This window comes from Crassostrea angulata, chromosome 7 (assembly GCF_025612915.1).
Source record: "Crassostrea angulata isolate pt1a10 chromosome 7, ASM2561291v2, whole genome shotgun sequence".
NCBI lineage: Eukaryota > Metazoa > Mollusca > Bivalvia > Ostreida > Ostreidae > Magallana > Magallana angulata.
Window position 1 is genome coordinate 59,688,703 of NC_069117.1, and position 22,422 is coordinate 59,711,124.

Here is a 22,422-nt window from a genome sequence, read left to right on the forward strand (position 1 = left end):
GAGACGATTACCCGACATTACTGCTTTGAAGTCGCAAGACCCGAAAATGGATGAAAATGATTCGAAAGTGGGAAACCATGTTGAAATGCCTCTGTAAATCATTGTTTCCGGGATTTTATTTTCAAAAACAAAATGAATGCTTAATAACTCACAAAATGTTCTTTCAATATACATATAGTATAAAATTTAAATAGAACAGCTTTGCAAAAAATCAAAGAAACAGTCTGACGTGACCCGGAATTGGCGACTTCATTGTACTAGTCTACATTAAAATAACACGGTATTCAGTTGTTTTTACAGAATGTTTTCTTTTTTCTAACGTTACAAGATCATTTTGTATAACTTAATACCAAAATTTGATATGCCTAATTATAGTAAGGGTAGTGTCGGTTAAGATCACTGGTAACTCTAAAATGTCGGTATAAACCATAAAGGTGAAAGAGTAACCGTTCTTGTTTGATCGCGCATGCGTATATGACACGCACCTTGGATACGTACAAACACCATATTGACTGTCAACATTGTATTGAGTTAAATAAAACAAGGAGGTTTACAAGATGCCGTCCGGTGCAGGCTTGCTTCAGCGGCCTATTAATGAGCAAATTGATGAACTCAAGTCAAAGATCGCCCTCTTGGGTAAGTTGAAGCATAATGCTGATCTGAAATTAACAGGTTGGGCACAGTTACCCTATTGAGGAATAACAAAATGTGAATGTTAAAACGTTCAAAATCCTGCATTAGCGGAAATGTTTTTATTACTGAAAAGGGGAATGTATCCCATTTAACGTATTCATTTCTCAATAGAGTAACTGTGCCCAACCTGATTAACTCCGAAAGCCACCGGGTACCTCATACGTACAAGGGCCGTTCATAATGACTAACGTCCCTCCTAATACTAACATTATAGATATTTATTATACACAAGATACAAAATCCATCATAATACTGATTTCAACGGTTGGTATTATCAGCATTACTTAATGCTTAGTTTGAAATTTATACATATTAGCAATTAGGCTTAGATTGTTCATTTTTTTTTCAACTTTGAAAAATATAAGCTTTTTAACATAAGTGATTAGGAGATCTACTGATCTAATTTTCTGTTTAATAAAAATGGATAGACACCCCCCCCTCCTCCATTCAGTTGCTGATTAAAAATTGATTAAATAAGATGCATCATCCCAATATACAAAACATTTCTGCTCTTCCAATTTGAATAAATCCCATTTTGTATGATTAATTGAATAACTGTTTATAGAAAACACAATTCACAGAAGCCTTCTTTAGCTCCTAATTCTTTATCTAATATTATTTGTTTACAGAGGGTGATCGTAAGGCTTACTATGAGACGTCACAGTTTGCAATGAAAAAGAATAGGGAGACAATATTGAAGCTGAGAAAAGAGAACAAAGAAGTTCGCAAGAAGCTCAGTGACTCCCTGTCTGTAAGTACATGGTCTTTGTTTGACTGTATTAATTTTTATCCCTAGTTACAAATATATGAATATATATTTATATATATGAATTAATAAATATCAACTCATGTATGTTCATAAATAACAAGTTTTTTGTTGGTTTATTGAGCATTCCTAATAATTAATGATATCAATTTGTTATACATCTTGGATGCTTTTCTTTAGCATCAGGTACATTTTATTAGTGAATTAAGTTACAGTATGTATTTATATATAGCATACTTAAATGGTAAGAAACACTCTACTTGTAGCAAGATCAACATGTCATCAACAAAGCTTTCCAAGATCGCCCAGTGGAGAGAGCCTCCATGAAAAACAAGTCTGGCAGGGTAAGAGACCAACTTAAGTACCCCGTTTTGGACCCTCAAAGAGAGAGCTCTAGCATACATAATGTAGATCTCACAGGTCAAGACCAATTAAGTATTTCAAAATGTCATGCATACAGTGGAAATTATGGTGTGTATTGCAAAAAATTTGTTTATCTATTCTAATGTAGAAAAAGGAGAAAATGTCAAGTTTGTGTTTTTTAACTTGAAAAAGAAAAAAGATTTTTTTACCCTCTTCATTATACCAAACTTTTTTCCCTTGGCTGAATGTTTCATGAAAAAAAACCTAATTCGTAATTTCTTTTTGGACATGATTGTCAGCTCTCTATATTAAATATAATTTAAAATTAAAATTTCTAGCAAGCCATCACGGTGATGGATCACAAGGTCTGTGACACGATGAAGCGGCTCAACGCCCTCAAACACCAGACCGCCCAGAAACAGAAGAGGCTGGAGAAGTTACAGACGGAGTACCAGCAGATGGTGGACGACAGCTCCGAGGCCGTGGCCACGGACAAGGGCGAGTCCAAGGACGCGCAGGTCGGTCATCATCAAGTACAGTCAACCACTGTAGATTTATGTACTGAAGACTGAAGTTCTGTTATAAAATGTTATAAATACCTGTTCAGAAGTGAAAATGGTACTCCTAATTTTAACATTTACATATAAAAGAGGATACTGGAAAGATATTGTTAGCCCTTGGTTTTTTAAATGCGAATCATGTCATTATTTAATATTTTGAAAGTACTCATTATTTTACATGTGAAAATAGAACTTTTGTTCAATTTTGTTTTAATTGTCATTTTAATAACTGCATGTGTGTTTTCCTTTTTTCAGTCAATGCGGTATCTTGAGAACAGTTATGATAAAACTAAACTCAAGATTGATGAGGCCTCCCACTTGAAGAGAATTTATGAAGACATCAAGAGGAAACTGGAAGTTGTAAGTCAAGCTCATCATTGTTTAGAATGAAGTTCAAATGAAAATGTTGGAATTGGTATTATTCTACACTGTATAAAATTATATCTATCTGGCAATGACAATAAAGACATGATGGGAATGATTATCAATGGTGATCATATTTATTCAGGAGGCCGGAAACTTCCCCAGTATCCTGGATTGTATGGAGGCGGAGATCCGCAACACCAAGGCCGAGCTGAAGGAGTTACGGGCCATGCATGACGACGCCCACATCTCCAAGGAGGCCGCCCAGCAGGAGTTAGCCAAGCACGAGAAGGTTGTGTACACTGAGCGTAAACAGCGTGAGGTCGAGCTCCAGAAAATGAAGAAAGAAGCCGAGGAGAAGAAAATGCAGCATGAACGCATTGAGCGAAGAATTGTATGTAAAACAAAAATGTCTTCAGTTTTATTCACAAAAAGATTATAATCTAAAGGCACCATGACCTGTTGATAAGAAATATAACTCTCATTAAGATAGTAAATAACAACTATTTTATGAACACATTTGAAGAACTCATTGAAGTCATTTCTAATTATTGTGTCTTCAGGCCCAGCGTGGTTCAATCCAGCAGGATGAGCTCTCTCCCCAGGAGAAACAAGCGCTGCAGGGCGAGGAACAGCAGCAGAAAATCACCACCTACGAGGAGGCATTCAAACGTATCAAGGAGGCCACCGGCGTCTCAGACACCATGGTAAAGTTTACAGCAAAATTATTAAGCGCTTACTTTTCAGTATGTTCACTATCAAGGTTATACTAATATTTGCTGGAGAGTAGATCAGATTTTGAGAATAGTATTGTCTGCATAACAGGAAGTGGTGCGACGATTTGAGGGACAGGACGAAACGACCAAGCACCTGGAGGCGCTACAGAAGGACAACGAGAAACAGATCACACGGCTGAAGGAAGACAAGGAGAAACTCCAGATGGAGTTTGAGGAGATGAAGTACACTGGCGATGCCAAACTCTCAAGGTCAGTACACAGGTCATGCCAGACTCTCAAGGTCAATACACAGGTCATGCCAAACTCTCAAGGTCATACATTGCTTTTTCACAAAGTCCTGATAGTTCCTTGAAAATTATCAATGGAATAGGTCGATTTGCAATACATGTATTTGTGCATGACTGCATGTGCTTGTTTTGTTTTGTTAGTGGAGAGAGAATGCTTGAGGAATTCCAGAGTCATCTTCAGAAGGAGGAGGACAGAAGATCTCATGCTGAGGATAACCTTAACCGCAACAGTAACATCATGGTGTCAGTGAAGGCCGGAGTGGAGCACCTGTCTGACAAACTTCACCACCTCAAAGCTGTAAGTTTAAATCATTTTCGTGTGTATATATGTAAATTTTATTCCAAAAAATCATTTTAGACATGCAGTATTGAAATAAGTTTTCATACTATTGTTTTTGTTATTATTTACAAATGTAAGTTTAAATAACACTTTTATATATAATTATGCTTGTACATGTATTAATTTAACATGCTACCTTTGAGGTATATGACTCAATTTTGCTTTTATTCGATGCAGAGTAAAGGACACGTTCCCACAGCACAGATCGCCCCGACCTCGGACGAGTACGTCCTGGATCAGCTGTCGACGTGCGAGGAGAAGCTGCTGAAATTACTGGAGGAACTGGACGGCAAGGAGCTCCAGGAGATAATGAAACAGATGGAGGAGGAAGAGGTAGGGGCTATTGAACCCACTGTAGGCATTTCATATACACTACTGTGGGAAGTATATAGACACTCCTATAGGCGATCCTGTGACTATAAGTACATGTATTTAGACACTCCTTTGAGGACCTTGTAGACACTTTTTCGGATATTCCATGAGGTGAATTTGTTCACACTGAGAAATTTCTAGACATTCCATAAAGGATTTTTAAGACACTTTTATGGGGAGTTTTTATAGACTACTCCTTTAGGAAATTAAAGACAATTAATCCTGTATTCAATTAAGGACAATTTTGTCAGCTTCGGTGAATCAATAACCGTTGTATGTGTTATTTTACAGTTCCATGCTAGTATAGAGGGAAAGCTTCCACAATACAACACGCGTATCAAGCTCCCCACCACACAAAGGGACATGGTTTATGATGGTAAGAATATTTCACAGTCCACTGAAATGCTAATGTTTTCTCTTTCTTATTAATACTGAATTTGACTAACAGATTTTAGTTTTTCCCCTATAAGAATATGCTTTCACTTTGTATGGAGTGCGTAAGTGATTACAAAATTCACGGATCATATTCACCACTTGATTCCAGAATGGGTTCAAGAACACGATAATTGGTTACATATGACACACAGAGGCAAAATTCACTCTTTGATATTGTTTATCTGTCAAATATCATTTGTCTGATTTCAGATGATTTTCCTGTCATTTCAGTGCATAAAAATTAAATTTCAAAAACATTTTGAAATCTTGGATGTACCTACTTCAAATTATTGATATTAATTAATCTTAGACATCTGAAATCAAATATAAAATATTTAAATTATTTAAAAGTTGGAAATTAAGTAATGTACGTGTCTAAACTGATGATTTAATTATTGTTTGCATAAAAACTGCATGTACTTTTCATACCAGTTCACACAAACATATCCTAAAAATGTAAGAAAGTATGTATGTCACATACTGGTCAATTTCTCACTGCATGCATGGTTGGATAAACATCACTTATATATGTATCTGCTTCGTATTGAATTCATGTTATGTCAACTGAATAATAATATTTTTATTTTTAAATTGGTTTAAAATCGGTATATTCCTGACAATTAGCATTTCACATGCTTCAGTATATGTGTATGATTTTATTGATTCCATGCATCTATAACATTTCATTTTATTTCAAGTGATTTCTTTTACAAATGATATAACATTATAAAGCTGTTTAAACCTCCACATGATGTTGCTTTGATTTATTTAATGATTAAGTCGACGATATTTTAGATGACGAGGACAGCGGTGATGATGATACTGACGTACCCAATCGTAATGCAATCAAGAAACAGTCACAATTTATCGTGGACTCTAAAACCAAACGACGTACCACCAAGAAAAAGAAGAAGACCAAATAAAAAGATGACGGGACTCCAAAACGAGACTTATTAGATCGATCAGTCAGACATTATCTCCTCTCCCCAGGTCCGATGCCCTAATCCATCATCTATATACTGACAGTGCTCCAGCGGTGTAAATATGTAATCAGCTTCACTGACATTTGGAATCTATAAACTACCTAAATTTAAAATTTGTGTTTTGTTACGAGCTGGGAGAGCTGTTCGACTGCCTGAAATATGACTTGATCATGAATTAAATCCGTGTTATGATGTTAATCCTTTTATTTCTTTGTTCTGGTTATTTATAAAATTATGTATAATAAATATTTAAATTTAAAATAATGATTTTTCAGAGTCTTATTTATCTTTGTTACATTGCTACAAGATGTGGAGGTGCATGTTATAGCGTGTAGTACATTAGTGTACCAAATGACAAACAACATGGAAATAGCAAAACTGTTCACGGTTAATTCAGTATACCTATCATAACTGACCATTTTTAGATGTGCCCAGCCACCCAATAAGACCATTATCCACAATATACACTGTAGTCCCACATTAAGAGGGCTCCACAGTAATGGCCATTTTTAGACTGTATCAATTTCCTTTACATAAAGAGCTAAATATAGAAAATACACAAATTTAACAGAATATGATGTATGAATTTACTCTTAACTAAATAATAGTTCATAGCTAAACAAACCATAACTTATAATAATTTTACAAAGATCTGATGGTTATTTTATTGACCACCCAACCTCCCTAAAATCGGTACAGCACTGCCGATTACAAGGACCCACTGCCGATTACTAGGACCCACTGCCGATTACTAGGACCCACTGCCGATCACTAGGACCCACTGCCGATCACTAGGACCCACTGCCGATTACTAGGACCAAGGCTTTTGGTGGTGGATCACATGTAGCATCATATTACAGGTATCCGAGTCAATCAAAAGTATCACCAACTGGGTCTTCATATTATGTTGACATTGATGTGGTTTAGATCCACAAATATCAAGTAATCTTCATCAATTAATCTGTTGGCTAACAAGTAATAACTACTGTTTGTCACATCAGGGAGACAATTAAGTCCTACACAAGGATCTCCACTGCTGTCGGACAAGCGGCTGGGTTTAGGTGTGATCTGTCAATTGTCCTCAACATCTTTCAGGAACCTGGTCCAAGCAACTAACATGGAAAAGTAATAATAATTATGTGTATGATTGGTACTGTCTGAAATATCCCTGACTAACACGTCATCATGTCCATAAATATAACAAAGACATTAGCTTCATTTAATTCATATTTTTTATTGAATAACATTTGAATACAATGTATTTTGTTTAATTCATTCACAGTACCTCATCAATAAATAGCGCATACACTTTGTGGCATGATTTTGCTTGAAAATCCTATAACCTATGATAATAAATAATGTAGCTTTGTATACAGTGGTCAGAAAATTTGAAAACTGTAGAACTACTGTAAATGTCAGCAGTGCACACAGAATTTCAATCTCCAAGACCTCAAATACATGAGGATATGTGTGTGCACACGTATAGACTGAAATATTGAAACATACATGTACATACATGGACAAAGAATGCAATGCTAGGCACGGTACAAGAACTGAGACAAACACACATACAGAAAAAAACATCTAAAAACTTATTTTTTATCGTTCAAAACTTCATGATGCAAGATCCGCGTAATGCCTAAAATCCTGATATCAAAATCTATGAGACATATTGATCTATGCCTTGAACACAACAACAAAATAAAAATATTCATAACAAATATGTTTTTAAAGATAAACAAAATGAAACTGATTAAAATAAAAGTCACACATCCTTTTTGATATCACTATTAGTTCACTGTTTGGACATTCCGAACTTTACACAATACAATACTATGATTTTATACATGTTTACATTTATAACAAATCTGCATTGCAAAAAACAATTTTCAAAAATCCCTACACACACACAAACACAAAAAATGGTAAAACAGAAAAAGTGGTCACAAATTTTCAGAATGATTGAATCTCTACAGTCTTAAAGAGGAATTTGTAAAATCGAAATGGAAGTTGGACACATGAGAAGAATTAAAGCAGTCTGTATGAGTGAGTCACTAACCACTGCAATGAAAAGCAATGAACAAAGTTGAATTTTTTGCTGCATAATTAAAATTAGAGTCATTGCATTGTTAGGAATCAGAAAGTTGCATGTACATGAATGATGTCTTGTACTGCAAGCCCCTGATACGGTGTGTGTGTGGGTGGTAGGAAAGCTGCACTGGTTGTAAAGCAGGTTGTTTATTTTCATCATTACACGTCCCTCATTGACTAGTCATAGTAACGTTATCCGTCTCCGAGACCCTCCATTCATTGCCTCTCTGTCTACAGAGACTCGTACCCCCCACCGTCATTCAGAAACGCCTCCAGCTCGTTCCGACCCTCGTCGTCTACAGCTGATTCCTTCTTCTTTTTCTTCTTTTTTTCTTTCTTTCCTGACTCCCCTCCCCCCTTGTCAGGTTTTTCTTTCTTACTTCCATCTTTATCTCTTGAGCTTTTCTCCTTTTTCTTTTTTGTCCCACTCTCATCCTGATCAAAACATTTAAACATATTAAGTTTTCAAGAAAAACATTTTTTTTTGCTATGGAATACAATAAATTCAATTATCTTGATAAAATGTACAGTAGGGCCATCCTTTAAAAAATGTTTGTTTGGAATTGCCGCCTGTGGGGGGGGGGGGGGGGGGGGGGGGAGGGGGAGGGGGTTTCAGACCAGGAGGGAGGGAGGGAGGGATTTTTTTAAAATTATTACTTCAATGAGGCAGGAGGCAATTCCACACAAAAACAATGTTAAATTTGGACTTCAGAAGAAGTCTGAAATTCTTTTTAAATCAGCATAAGTATAGTTAAATGTACATGAAAGTGTCTAGCATATTATGTAAAGCCACACCTTTCAAACCAATAGGTGAGTTTGAGGGCATAATGTGTTTTCAAAATATTTCATTTCTACAGCAAATTTTGATTTTGGAATGGTGGGTGTAGGTTACTAAACTACCTTGTCCTTTTTCTTCTTTTTCTTCTTCTTCACCTCTTCTTCTGGGTTCTCAATGGCAGATGTTTTACTGGAAGATTTCTCTGTATAATGATCAATACAGGCAGTCATTTTTTGGTTTTGTGAAAGGCAGGTCATAAATTATCAACAGCTAAACAAAAAATACACAAGATTAATTTTGCTACTCAATCTGTTGAACTTATCAACAGAAATATGAAAACCAAGTCTAGCTACACCATTCCTTTTGTAACAATTACCCCCCCCCCTTTCCAGAGCTAGCAAGTATGGCACATCACACTGAATAATACTCACTTGATTTGGAATGACTAGGAATAACTTGTGGCTCCGGACTTGAGGACAATTCGTCATCTTTGATACCAGCCTGAAAAAAAAACCCCAAAAATCTTATTTGGCAAGCAATGTTACTGCATCAATGCTACTCATTCCCATTGAGTGAAACATTAGATTTACGATGAGAACCATGTTCTAAGGACTTGAGTTCAAATCCTTTGTATAAATGTAATACTAACATCGAAATATGGCCAAATCTGTTATACATGATAGGATGAAAAGATCAAACCTACATCTAGGATGTAATTTGAGGGATTGAGCATTGATGGGTAATGTTTTTCTTGATTCGCATGGTCATAAATATAAGCGTTGTAAAGCACATCACATATGGCATTCACACAAACTTTCAGACATTTTCTTATAATATGAGCTAATGCATCAGTCAGTGTTTTCACTTTGATGACAATATTAATTTCTTTTGCGGACAATGTCATGGTTATTCAAGGGGTATGGTCACGATTTTGGTCAAATTCTAGGCACCTATATTCCTTTTTTTATTATTTAAAATGCTTTAGAAATGTATTTCTAATGATCAAATGAAATTTGAGAGTCATTTGTGGAGTTATAAGCAAGATACAGGGCTGACAATTCTTTGTCATGTAAACAAGGCTCGTGCCCTGTTTTCGTTTACATAGGTTCAATTTACCAGTAAAAAAATTCTTTTTTAACCTGATTTGTCTATCTTCTTATTCATTCTAAGCATAATTAAAGAGTTCCTGATGTTTAACACATTCATTTTAGGTCTAAAACTGAAATTTTCACTTTAACATTTAAAATGTAAACAAACACTTTGTTTACATAGCAAAGAATTTCAAGCTCTGTAACTCGCTTAAAACTCAATGAATAACACTCAAATTTCGGTTGCCTATTGAAAATGCATTACTGAAGCATTGTAAATATTAAAATCGTAAAAAAAAAACCTGACCAAAATCGTGACCATGCGCCTTTAAAATACACATTAAAGGTTAATATTTCATCCAGAATATAATGCCATTACAGTTCATTCAAACTAATGTTCTTCTGAAACTTGAGTTTTTGGTGTGACCTTGAAAAAAAAATCTAGAGCCTACCCCACCACCATACTCTGTCACTACAGGTCACGACCTATATAACTGTCTGATACAACTAGTGCCTCATTCATATCAACCATTACTGTGGAATCAGTAGATTTCTAGGAGGCTCAATTTTGGTGGAATTTGTGGGTACCTTTCATCCACAAATTTACATCCTCCAAGAATTACTAAATTCTGATTATTAAGTCATATTTCTTGTTAAGATGTACGATAAAACACGAAATTACGTCTCTATGAACCTGTAAAATTTAAACAATCCACGAAAATTGGCCCCCATGAATTTAAATGATTCCACAGTATTATACTAATCAATGCACCTCTACAAGAGAGTTATTAAGATTATCGAGATTTGACACATTTATTTGTGGACATAGACTGGCCACAATTCAGATAAAATGCAGATGAAAATTGATTCAAATAAACCCTTCTGATAGATCTTTCAACGAAAATAAGATAGGGTAAAACCCAATTAGGTATTGAGCATGTAATAATGCATAGTTTCTCTGCGAAGCTTAGAAAGTACAAATATGAATGTCTTCAAAGCTTGAGCTTACTGTAACTTGGGTTGTGTTTAAATGCATGCAATGGAGATATCAGTGTACTGTCTTCCAATTTCATATGCATTGCAATTTCAAATTCATACTGAGGAATAACCAACAAACTTCTCTGAATACTTTTTCCCTGGAAGACAGTACACTTGTCAGTAATACATGGGGTTTCTGGTAAAAAGTGTTAAGTGTAATGGAGCCATTCTTACCACATCATCAGCTCCACCCTAGAAACAAACACATACTTGTATATCCGTAAACTGTTACCGGTCAAAGGGGAGGGGGCAATATTATTCATTACAATCAAACAATTCATAGGAACTTATTATCTAACGTAATGACAAAAACAATTTTTAAGTTCTTTCACTTACTGTCCAGTGAGTTAAAAAGAAAAAATAAACATGGCTAATTAACAATTTCAAACATTGGCTACATATATCTAGGTATTTGTCATAGATCTTAATCATGCAAATTTGCAGTGATACATATTACATATACATATTGTTCATTGCAATTAGGCCTAACAAAAAAATAGGTTTGTTTCCGCTTTCAGGCTGAAGAAATTAGGGTCGGTAGGTCGGCTTTTTTTTTTTTTTTTATCTTTTTTTTTTCTCTCCATATATATGTTCAATTGTGCATATTAAACCATTTATCTATTAAACTGGGTAAGATAAAAAAAAAAAACAAGTATTTGTTGTCATTGTTTTTAAAAATGATCTGATGAACTTTTTCCCTGGCTGGTGGGAACATTTCTCGAGCTCAACTGGCACGACATGTGCTGCCATTTGTAAATAACAAACATCTACACAACACTGATGACATTTAAATAGGTTCTATAAGCGTTTTTTACGACTTAAATTTAGAGGACACAATAAATTTTTAATTGGATAAAAACGAAATTTTAACAAAAAACGGATAAAAACGGAAATTTACGAAAAAACTCGAAAAAAATTTTGGGTCGGCGGGTTTAAGTTAGGGTCGGTCGGGAAAGCGGAAACAAACCTATTTTTTTGTTAGGCCTTATCATGCACTTTAATATATAAGAAAATTGTAATAATATGTATTGAAGGTTTTTTTGGCATGCATGAATTCATGTAATTAGGTTTTAAATGTTTTTCTACCTAGTATTAACCAAACTTATGTCAATGGTTTGGCTGACAAGTAATCAGTCAAGTTTGATCCTAAACACATAACGAACTGCTGTGTTGGGCACTGTCTTGATCTCTAACAAACTGGCCAGAGTCGGTCTAGATTGTATTATGATAACTATTAATTCCTTATATTGCACGAGTACTTAATTCCACGATCTTGCTGGTTTGTATAAAACCATGAGAATATAAAATTGCAAACATGGAACTTTTGTCCTTATTTTTTAAACCAGTTCTCAACTTTCAGAAAATAATGGCGATATTTTAAAATCCACAAAGTGTGCTTCTCGTGATTTTACACAGTTATTAATTCATTGCGTTTAATTAGGAATCTACAGTGTCCTACCTTGGTCTCCAGCTGGTCCAGCCAATCAGAGAGCCCGGCCTGCTCTGTGTTGCTGACCACCAACTCCTCCTCGCTCACGTCCTCGTCAGCAAGAATCACCACCGGCGTCGCAGTGTCCCCCTCTACAGATGATCCCTCACTGTCCGCTCTCACTCTGGTGGCCCCCTGGTTACTCTGACTGGTTCCCTCCTCTGTGTCATCATCACTGGAACACGAGCCAGGAACCTTGACTTCCCAAGAGCTGACTTCCGTCTTTTTAAGCACACTCGTATCATTGGAATCATCTTCCACACCTTTACCACCTGAGACTGTGTCTGTCTCACCTGTCTTTGTTTGAGTATCATCACAGACTACCGTACTTAATGCCTTTTCTGATTTACTTTGACTTGACTGGTCAGTGCTTTTACCAGTCTGTTGTGTGACCGATCCACTGTCATTATCATCACTAGACAAGTCAAAGTCTTGAGCAACAATAACAGATGGCTTCATATCCTCATCACTGTCAGATACGTCCTCATCATTCTGCTTCACAGCAGGTCTTTTTTCATCTTCATCACTTAAGAGTTCCACAGATTTGGCAGAAATGATTTTTGTTTTTTCGTCATCACTTGAGAGATCTATGTCGTCAGCGATGGCGGCTCTGGATTGGCTGGGAATGTAGTCATCATCTGAGTCAAGGTCATCTTGAAACCCTGCCACCATCGGATTTCCTGTTGATTCTTCACTGATAATAGGAATTTCATAACATATATTAATGGAAAATTTCTCTTTGAGCTGCCTTTGATAGGAGTATCCTTATATAATTCTTATTTTTCTTATTCTCATAGAAACTTTCTTTTGAATTTTTTTCTCATTATAAAGATTATAGGACTGATTGTCCTCATATACACCAATGAAATTGATAATTCACCCCACCTGTCGCTGTCCGAGTTGACCTCTGTCTTCCCAGAATCCTTCACTTCCTTTGCATCTTCCAGAAAGCTCTTGTCGATGACTCCTCCGTCTGGAACGAAATCTTCCACGCTCGTGACGGCTTCCACCGGGACACTGGGTACAGCCGATTCTGGCTCTAAACAGGTAGCAAAATTCTCTTAATAAAACATAGACGTATTCAACATACTACTAAGTCAATGAATAAAAATGGGCAATTTTAAGATATACTGTAGACCCCCTTTTTTAAACAATGACTTATTTCAAGATTTACTGAGGATAAACTGGTTAGAAATGACTTAATTTGGCAATAAAGATCAAAATAATCAGGAAAATAATGTACCAAAGATAATTGAGAACTGGTTTGCATCAAAAATTATTCGCGACAATGACACTCTCATGATAGTTACAAAAATGTCTCGCACAAGAATAAAATTTGGTTTACAGTTCTGTAGTTATTGGGCAAACAGAACTAACCAGATTCTGCCTTCTTGGAAGCTGTTGAATCTTTGCTCTTGAAAAGCCTTGAGAAGAAGCCTGATTTCTGTTCTGTCGGCTGATTGGCTGGTTCTGCTGGTGTATGTGTTTCTGTTGGGACAGGCGGCCCTGCCCCTACAGGGGTACTACCCACAGAGGCTGATTCTTTTGGAGACACAGTAGATTTCTGGAGGGAAGGCATGGACAAGGATTTTGGCACTGTTAATTTAAAATAAATATGTATCAACAATGGTTGACAAAGTAGTTGGTGTGCAGAAATACATGTACTTAATTTCATATCTAAACATGTAATTTTTGATGGATGTATATATTCATGTACATGTATGTACCTGGAATCTCGGTGTTTGTATCCGGACAGCTGGTCACTCCCTGTCGTAGAGTGGTGCCATCTGTGGCTGATTTGGACAACTCCTCCTGCTGCTGTTGTCTTTTGTTACAAATACTATCAATGAACCTGTAATGGAAAAATCAAAGTTATTTCTAAGTACTGTAAATATACCCCTAATGGCATTTATGTATGTAGACTTAGAAATACTCTTACATCATACACAGTTCATATGCAAGGGTTTAAGGTCTCTATACCTTATTTCTATCAAAGTTTTTATAATTATACGAATGATGAAACATCTGACCCACTGACCGACTAACACAGCAGAGACCTACTGACCCAATAACTGACTTACACATCGTAGTTCTGTTCCTCCGATTCCTCGTGGATGTCTAGTTCCTCCAGCGTGGACTCCATGTCTAGGACGTTGATCTCTAACTGCTTCATCAGTGTCTCTCTCTGTCAACAACACACACAGTAAACGACCTTGCACAGTTTAATGAGAGTCGAAAAATTATGTCTTTTTCAATGTGAATTTTAGCATTTAGCATGGGACCGAGGAAAAGATTTCATATGTTGCTTTGAATTTGTCTGTACCCACCAGCTTCTTACCTGGAGGTTAAGAAATGGAAGATTAAAGAACTTGTGGAGATACTTGAGGCCGAATCCATTCCTCATTGATGACTCAGCATATCGAATAATGGCTGACCCAGCAGGCCTGTAAAAAAACAGCATCCATATAATTATAAAGGAAGGTTAGGAGACATCTAACAGTTGCATATAATGATAATTCTAAGATGAATCAATAATAAATATATTCTATTCATTCTCTGAGCTCAAACTTTACCTGTCGTAGTGCATGCAGAAGTATTTGGCCTTATCCTCCATCACGGTCCGGTGGTGCCCCATATCTCGGTGGTTCCCAAGGACCAGGACCGGTAGGTGAGGGGGGATCTTCTCCATCTCATTCTCTACATAGGTGAATGTCCTAAAACAACACAAGGTCAGAAGGTCGTGACTCTATTGATTTGTACAACCACTCTGTGTGTTACATATTGTATACGATGTTATATGGCCCATTACCATTGTTTTGTACAACCACTCTGTGTGTTATATATGTTATATGGCCCCTAACCATTGTTTTGTACAACCACTCTGTGTGTTATATATGTTATATGGCCCCTAACCATTGTTTTGTACAGCATCTCTGTGTGTTATATATGATGTTATATGGCCCATTACCATTGCTTTTTACAGCATCTCTGTGTGTTATATATGATGTTATATGGCCCATTACCATTGTTTTGTACAGCATCTCTGTGTGTTATATATGTTATATGGCCACTAACCATTGTTTTGTACAGCATCTCTGTGTGTTATATATGATGTTATATTGCCCCTAACCATTGTTTTGTACAACCACTCTGTGTGTTATATATATGATGTTATATGGCCCATTACCATTGTTTTGTACAGCATCTCTGTGTGTTATATACGATGTTATATGGCCCCTTACCAGTGCTTTGTACAGCCACTCTGTGTGTTATATACGATGTTATATGCCCCCTTACCATTGTTTTGTAATGTCATACATCAGGATGACACCATGAGTTCCTTTGTACACATCAATAAACTCAGCATCCAGGCTTGGCTCATCCACCTCCTGGAAGAAAAAAAACAGTCAATCAATAAAAATAACATGACCTGATTAAATGACATCTAATTTGTACTTCTAATATTTCCTAACAGGTATAAAAATTATTTCAAATCAACAGCAATTTTTGAAAAAATCACAGGGAAATGAGCTTGGTTGTAACATTATGAAATCTTCCTGAAAGCCCTAGGCAGTATTTGATCCAGTGACCAACCAAAATCATAGTTCAGTGCTATTGTGAAGACACAGCACTCTCAATATAAATCTGTATGTACAGTTGTACTGAACACCTCTTCATTCGAGCATTTATGTCGTACCTCTTTATTACTAAGCTTTAGTCCGTCTAGTTTCTTCTTTTTCTTCCCTTTGTCCACTACATCCCATACCTCCACTTTAACAATGTCATCTGTTGTTTTGTAGTTCCACTGTATGCAGCAAGCCTGATTTCAGTAAAATATCAAAGTAATAACTCTTTGTGTTATTCATAGAATGTTGTAAAAAAAAAAAAAAAAAAAGACATTAATAAATGTAAAATACTGCAAAGGATCTTTTTACTCAGATAACAAACCTGGATTTCTTCAGTAGGAATGTATTCTTCATGAAACTTTTGTCCTTGTAATCGATAAAATAAGCAAGTTTTGCCAACTGTTCTATCACCACGAATCACAATTTTCACTGCAACAAAAGAATTATACACTGTGAAACTTAATCACACAACATGTATAGAGATGTCAACATTAAGAGAGCTCCTAAATTTCTCATTTTACTCCATCCCTTTTCACAACATGTGTTTAACACTCACTGTTGTATTGTACTCCTTTGGCAAACTTCCTCTGCAGCTGAGCTCCCATGAGATGCATCCCTGAGGGGGTGTTTCCTTTGGCGGGAGCCCCTTTTGCCCCTTCCGGGCCATTGGTATTCCCCAGTAACTTTCTGAACAGAGACATCCTGTCTCAAATTTCAGCTGAAATTCTCAGCAAATATCCGTGATCACTGAAAATAAACAACACTGTAATTTTAATTCCATTTATCTGTCTTCGTGGGTTACACCAGAGACAGACATAACATGTTATTTATGTCTCTGGTTACACTTATGCCCCAAATTACAAGATTATCATATATCAATTCTTCAATCCAATTATTGATCATGTAAATCCTTAAGGGAATAAAAATAATTAAACGCATCAATCAGTCAATAGAATCATAATGAAATACGAACGATTAAAAAATCCTGCAGATCAACAGAATTATATAATCATCCTGCTATTCAAAGGCAGAATAACACGAAAGGCAAATCTGTTCCATGAACATGATGAACATTATTCTGATTTTTAGCAAACAATAGATGACTAAGGATTGAGGAAACTCGAGATTGCCATGTAAATCATTTACAAAAAACAAATACCTGTCAATTTAGATAGCATTTTGATTCCTCATAAACAAGTCATATGTGAGTAAGTATTTCTCCTGTTTAAATGTGTCCTTAAGATCGCAATCTCAAGAGAAATAAGAAATCTGGTAGGTTGGCCGATGGTGACCCACCAGTCTGAAGTTTGTTGCATCCCGATCCCGATGCTCAAAGTTGACATCTGCCCTACTTCATCAAGAACGTCATACACGCACCTGATTATATATTTTGTCAAAAGAAAACCAATAAATTTGATCTTTAGCGATACACTAACTTATCTCACTTCTGTTTTGTTTTGTGTATGAAATGCAATTTAATTTCAATTTACTTAATTGTTAAATTCATTTATTGACAATTTACTATGTAGGACTGAATATATAGTCCATATATATACATATATGCCCATTTTGATAACAAAAAAAAAACCCAAAACAAAACAAAAAACAAAAACAAAAACAAAAAACATAAACAAAATAACTACAAAAACATGGACTAAAATATACGAGGTTACAACAACGAGACAAACAAAATCTAAAATACTGAAAATACATTCACATAATTACAAGAAGTTATCGTAGTTTTCTGTTTTTTAAGTTTCCTTTTTAAAAGAAACAATACTGGTATCCCTCTAGATAGCGGTTGTTGGGGTTGTCACTAGTAATTAATTAATGTGTTCGCATTTAATATACTATTGTGCTTCCATCTGTATTGATCATGTTTTGAACAACATTATTTCTCATCTTCAATAATGTGACACTTATACAAGATTAGCCGATGATATAGACATTTTTCTTCCTTTCAGTTTGGCAGGGTTTGGAATATGTTCTAGTTTCAATTACAATGGACGGGCACTGTCCTTAACATTTAAAACTTGAAAACGATAGTTTTATGTAATTTTTCAATTTGTTTTCATTTGTTTACAAGGTTGCTATAAAAAGATAATTTTCCCGAGTATGATTTCCTTACATTTAATTTTTCCGTTTTTCTTGTAGTAATGTACATGTATCTTGTTTTGGTAATGCTGTTTCTCATGATTGTGGGAAAGACATCTAAAGCATTGACATTTAATTTTATATAGTAAAATTGAAGACAGTGTGTTCGATGCGTGCTATAACACTCGGAAACCGAGGCCAGCACATTATAGGAAGAAGAAGAACCTTCTATGCCAAGATACTCTGGAGTTCAAGTAATTAATCTTCTTTAAATGCAGATACGTCTTTTATAATATTTAAACACATATATATTTTGAGCATGAATAGTGCAAAGGAAACGCCAATTCACATAAAACAGAATTAAATATAATAAGTGTAATTGAAATGCAGCATTCCTTTGCGGGACGGTGAATATAGTTTCCGATCGATGCCGGGTCAAACCTGACGGAGACCTCTCCCTATCGGAATATCCCAACAATGTAATGGAATAAATTGTATGTACTAAATATTAGATAATTGCGTAGAAACGTCAAAGTTCCAAACATCCCAGAATATCATCCTAATTATATCGGTGAGATTTAATGAAAATTTAATGAATTTTCAGTAGATATTCCACAGGCACGTACTTGTAACATTGTTTTCCCAATTGGGATAGCCCTTTATCCATACTGACGAATGTATCTTGACAAGACAAGGGAAAAAGCTGAAAGACAAAAAAAAAAACCTCAAACTTTGCAAAACCTCAATTTCTAAAACAGGGGTAGTAGGAGGATCGTTTCATGAGTACGAAATATCAATACCTTCAAAACTGGAACTTTCTTTAAAATGTTTCTACACGCAAGAAAAAAGTCCTTTGCCCAAAAAGAATGTGGGAGGGGCACCTGCAGGCCTAACATTGTCCCCCTATATATACGTTGTTGTCACGTGCTTATTCCATTCAATTCCCAGAATTCATTAGCCGGAAATATCCAGTCATTGTCTTTTATATTAAATAATAATTCGTAAATACTAGCACATAGAGGCGAGTATGTAAATTTTGTTTCATTTTTCTTTTCCGATTTTTGTTTTGTTTGGCAATAAAGACGATTACCTTGTCAAAAAGTCTTTATCTGATAAAATGATGTAATATATTGTGTTATATAATGCCCCTACCTATTGAAATTCAACTACATGTATATGACAATAGATTGAAACAGTGTATAAGAAAATATGTACGCAATAAATTTTCACTGGAAAAATGTAGGAGAGAAATAAAAATGAGATCAGTTTTGGGTATTTGTTTTTATTATGAATGTTAATACATGTATCTACCGGTACAAGTTTTCCAAACAATAAATGCAACAACTATAGCTAAATACAGTATTTTTCTTCTCAAAATGTTGTTGTACAAACAAGCCCACACAATGGCTATTTCTTGGCCCATCATCTTCTATATGTACAAGCTACTCCGTCAATCAACATCCATTCCTTGGCCCTTTGATTTCTTTTTTCTTTTCTGTTTACCACTGGATGGTTCCTGTACCATGTCAACTGTTAATGAAATAAATCAACAATTAGAGCTTAAAATTAATCAAATTAATCATTCCAGAAGCGAATTGAAAGTTGGGGGGGGGGGGGGGGCTAGACTAATCAAAAATCTTGACAAGCAACAAATAAAATAAAAAAGCAACCCCCCCCCAAAAAAAAACCCAAAAGTTTAAACACATATATATATCTATCTTTTTTACCATCATCCGTTTGTGGCTCTGCCTCCAACTCTGCTGTCTTCTGATGGCGAAGTCGTTTTATCACCTTTCTTTTTCTCTTTCCACTGACGTTGATCTTGGCACTCTTTGTATGGATCCTGTTTATTAAAATAGTTTAAACAAAATAAACATAGAAAATAGTAAAACATTATGCCAAGAAACAGTAATACATTTACACTCAGATATAAAAATAGTAGAATACTGACTACAAAAATAAAAAGCCATTCTCTACTAGAGATGGGACAATCCACCGATGCACCGGTGCATCATGGTATTTATTTTGACGATATTTGGATCGATACATTTACCATTAAAACACCGATACCTAAGGAAACTTTTTTTCATTTTCCAAAAACATCCGAGCTTCATATATCGGCTATTTCTAGTCTGCGGGCCTAATATGAAAGTACAAAGATGGCGGAAAACCTCATAAAGTTGTCAAAACTGTTAGGAAGCTAAATCTGGAGTGTGGACAACTTTTGGATTACTTGTTTATGAAAAAGTAGTGTATATGAGATTAAGTAATTTGTAAATTGTGCAACGCTCATTTTAAATATATCAAAATAACTTTCGACATGCAGTAATACATCGACAGATTGAATAAATTTTTAACCCTTATTCATGTTTTAATTTAGTTGCAATGTATTGTGATATGTAGCGTATCGCATCTCATGTATCGTGATATGTACCGAATCGGCTAAGTACAGAATCGTCCCAGCCCTATTCTCTTCAGAGGAATCGTAAGACACAATCAAAAAACAGTTTCATATCAGGAATAATCAATAATGCCATGTTATGTTAAAACAATCCATCAACTTTAACCAAAGAAAATAACTCCATGTTGCTCAATAAATATCTTTTATTTATTTTAGGAATGATCTATTGTTTTCTTCAGACAGCAAACATACCCTTATTGATAATATCAGAAGGAGTAACCTCTATGTGATCACTGCTAATTTGGAGTTAGACACCTTGTGTTATTATTGAATGTGTAGTATAGGAAAAACGTTCCCACAGAAACCAGCGGATGTGTTAGGTATAAGAAAATCAGCAAAAATCGACAGGAGTCAGACTGAGAGGGAACAATATGCTACAGAGTATACCTTAATCGGCCTGGTTATTACCATTGTGTGTATACGACTTACTTGACATGTTTCCTCTGTTTCTCACTCAGAAACTCTGTGCCAGGAATACTCTCCACAGCCGGTCTCTCTTTCTTCTTCTTTGTAACCACTGCATGCCGTTTTGCTTTAGCTCTTACAGCTGTAGTTTTCTTGGTCTGAAAGATGAAATGGTCACATTACTAAATGTGTTTAAAAATTAAATTATCATTTTAATGATTACTTTGAGAGTTTTATATAATGGTTGCAAATATTTTACTATTGAATTTTATATCAACATAAAGCAATGTTCACAGTGAAATTAGTTAATGGATAATTCTTTTGTCACGAAAATGAAGATGATAAAAATTCCAAGACTTCCATTCCACTCCTACACAGAGTTAAGTTCTTGCTTTACGAAACCTTATTTTAAAAAAATCATTCTTAATCTCTAAATGTAACAATTTACTTTAACTTCAACAATGTCGGTTAAAAAAACCCATCAAAATGATCATTTTGAGCAATGTTTACCCTCCATGTGGCCTTCATTTCAAACCAGAAACAGAATGAGCGTGATAAATAGAAGTCGTCATGGCAGAATTAAAATATCCGGATCCACAAGTATGTCAATTTATTCTTTTATCCTACCTTTATATGTTATTTAAAACAAGACTTATTTTCTCAAAGGTCTTCCTAATTTTATTTATTGTTTTTTTGTCAGCTTTTGGAGAATGTATGGTGGTTGATTAATGCTAATACACATTGCCATTTTTGACAAAGGTGAAAATAGTTTTTTTTTTCAATTATAACACAGCGATAATTCTTTAAGAGCTCTTCTGACGTTTATTCTTTTATTTTTTTTTATAATACAATAATTCCCTGTACTATGATAAGAACATTGTACAATATTAGCCCTGTTGTTATCATTATGGTACAGGGAATAATATTATAACAGGAAATATTTTTGGGAGTTGATTTTAATCAACTCTCCTATGCAGTTACCCTGGCAAACCAAAAATGAAACAATTTTTGGACCTAAGCACAAAACATCACCGCTGACAAGACGTATTTCTTGGAAAAAAAATTCGATGTAATGTATGCTGGAACATTGTTTTTCAAGGAAACTTATCTATAAACACTTTGAAAATAGTAAGATTTTATATAATATGCATATGAACAATTTATATATTGTTGTAGTCTCATGTATTCCTACGCCTGAGTTTAATGAGTTTAATACAGTCTTGTTCAACCAAACGCTCGGCTGTCTCCGTAAATCTCCGACAAGCAGAGAGGCTCTCTTGCTTGTCTGAGATTAACGGAGAAAGCCGAGCGTATAGTTGAACGAGACTGTATTAAGAGTTCGATGTCAATAGTGCTTGGATCCATACAATTTTTAGAATTGTTTTGATTACTAATACATAGTTTGAAATCTATCTTTAAGTATTACACATGATTCATATGGGGTTTCTCGAAA

At 35.3% G+C, this 22,422-nt stretch overlaps 3 protein-coding genes across 4 annotated transcripts; 1 reads left to right on the forward strand and 2 right to left on the reverse strand.

Moving 5' to 3' along the window:
- The first annotated feature begins 474 nt into the window (after positions 1-474).
- Positions 475-6,163, forward strand: LOC128157057 (outer dynein arm-docking complex subunit 3-like). Its single transcript, XM_052819412.1, has 12 exons — positions 475-636; positions 1,323-1,444; positions 1,726-1,803; positions 2,161-2,340; positions 2,638-2,742; positions 2,891-3,139; positions 3,309-3,452; positions 3,571-3,731; positions 3,911-4,067; positions 4,287-4,442; positions 4,773-4,857; positions 5,712-6,163. Exons 1-12 carry the CDS (start codon positions 558-560, stop codon positions 5,837-5,839), a joined length of 1,644 nt encoding a protein of 547 aa, XP_052675372.1. The 5' UTR covers positions 475-557; the 3' UTR covers positions 5,840-6,163.
- Positions 6,164-7,113: 950 nt separating this feature from the next.
- LOC128193125 (rab-like protein 6) lies at positions 7,114-17,345 on the reverse strand. 2 transcript variants are annotated; one of them, XM_052866385.1, is made up of 16 exons: positions 17,169-17,345; positions 16,566-16,756; positions 16,332-16,438; positions 16,081-16,203; positions 15,681-15,772; positions 14,957-15,097; positions 14,722-14,827; positions 14,465-14,568; positions 14,111-14,235; positions 13,761-13,979; positions 13,269-13,422; positions 12,354-13,077; positions 11,069-11,086; positions 9,200-9,269; positions 8,891-8,970; positions 7,114-8,425 (listed from the first exon to the last, which is right to left on the reverse strand). In XM_052866385.1, the coding sequence occupies exons 2-16, from the start codon at positions 16,708-16,710 to the stop codon at positions 8,222-8,224; spliced, it is 2,412 nt and encodes an 803-aa protein (XP_052722345.1). In that variant the 5' UTR covers positions 16,711-16,756; positions 17,169-17,345; the 3' UTR covers positions 7,114-8,221. The 2 variants fall into 2 exon arrangements, with proteins under 2 accessions (XP_052722345.1, XP_052722346.1); XM_052866386.1 differs by lacking the exon at positions 11,069-11,086.
- Positions 17,346-19,365: 2,020 nt separating this feature from the next.
- LOC128193127 (uncharacterized) lies at positions 19,366-21,533 on the reverse strand. The gene is made up of 4 exons (XM_052866389.1): positions 21,480-21,533; positions 20,994-21,127; positions 19,831-19,946; positions 19,366-19,633 (listed from the first exon to the last, which is right to left on the reverse strand). Exons 1-4 carry the CDS (start codon positions 21,495-21,497, stop codon positions 19,554-19,556), a joined length of 348 nt encoding a protein of 115 aa, XP_052722349.1. The 5' UTR covers positions 21,498-21,533; the 3' UTR covers positions 19,366-19,553.
- Between the last annotated feature and the right edge of the window lie 889 nt (positions 21,534-22,422).

Coding starts and splice junctions, on each gene's coding strand:
- LOC128193125 (XM_052866385.1), bottom strand. CDS start 16,710: ATGTCTCTGTTCAGAAAGTTACTGGGGAATACCAATGGCCCGGAAGGG. Junction 15,773..16,080: donor TAAAGCTTAGTAATAAAGAG/GTACGACATAAA, acceptor TTTTTCTTCCAG/GAGGTGGATGAGCCAAGCCT. Junction 8,971..9,199: donor TCCTAGTCATTCCAAATCAA/GTGAGTATTATT, acceptor ATCATTATACAG/AGAAATCTTCCAGTAAAACA.
- LOC128193127 (XM_052866389.1), bottom strand. Junction 19,947..20,993: donor AAACAGAGGAAACATGTCAA/GTAAGTCGTATA, acceptor TTTAATAAACAG/GATCCATACAAAGAGTGCCA. Junction 19,634..19,830: donor AGAGCCACAAACGGATGATG/GTAAAAAAGATA, acceptor TTTCATTAACAG/TTGACATGGTACAGGAACCA.
- LOC128157057 (XM_052819412.1), top strand. CDS start 558: ATGCCGTCCGGTGCAGGCTTGCTTCAGCGGCCTATTAATGAGCAAATT. Junction 1,804..2,160: donor TGAAAAACAAGTCTGGCAGG/GTAAGAGACCAA, acceptor TAAAATTTCTAG/CAAGCCATCACGGTGATGGA. Junction 3,140..3,308: donor AACGCATTGAGCGAAGAATT/GTATGTAAAACA, acceptor TTGTGTCTTCAG/GCCCAGCGTGGTTCAATCCA.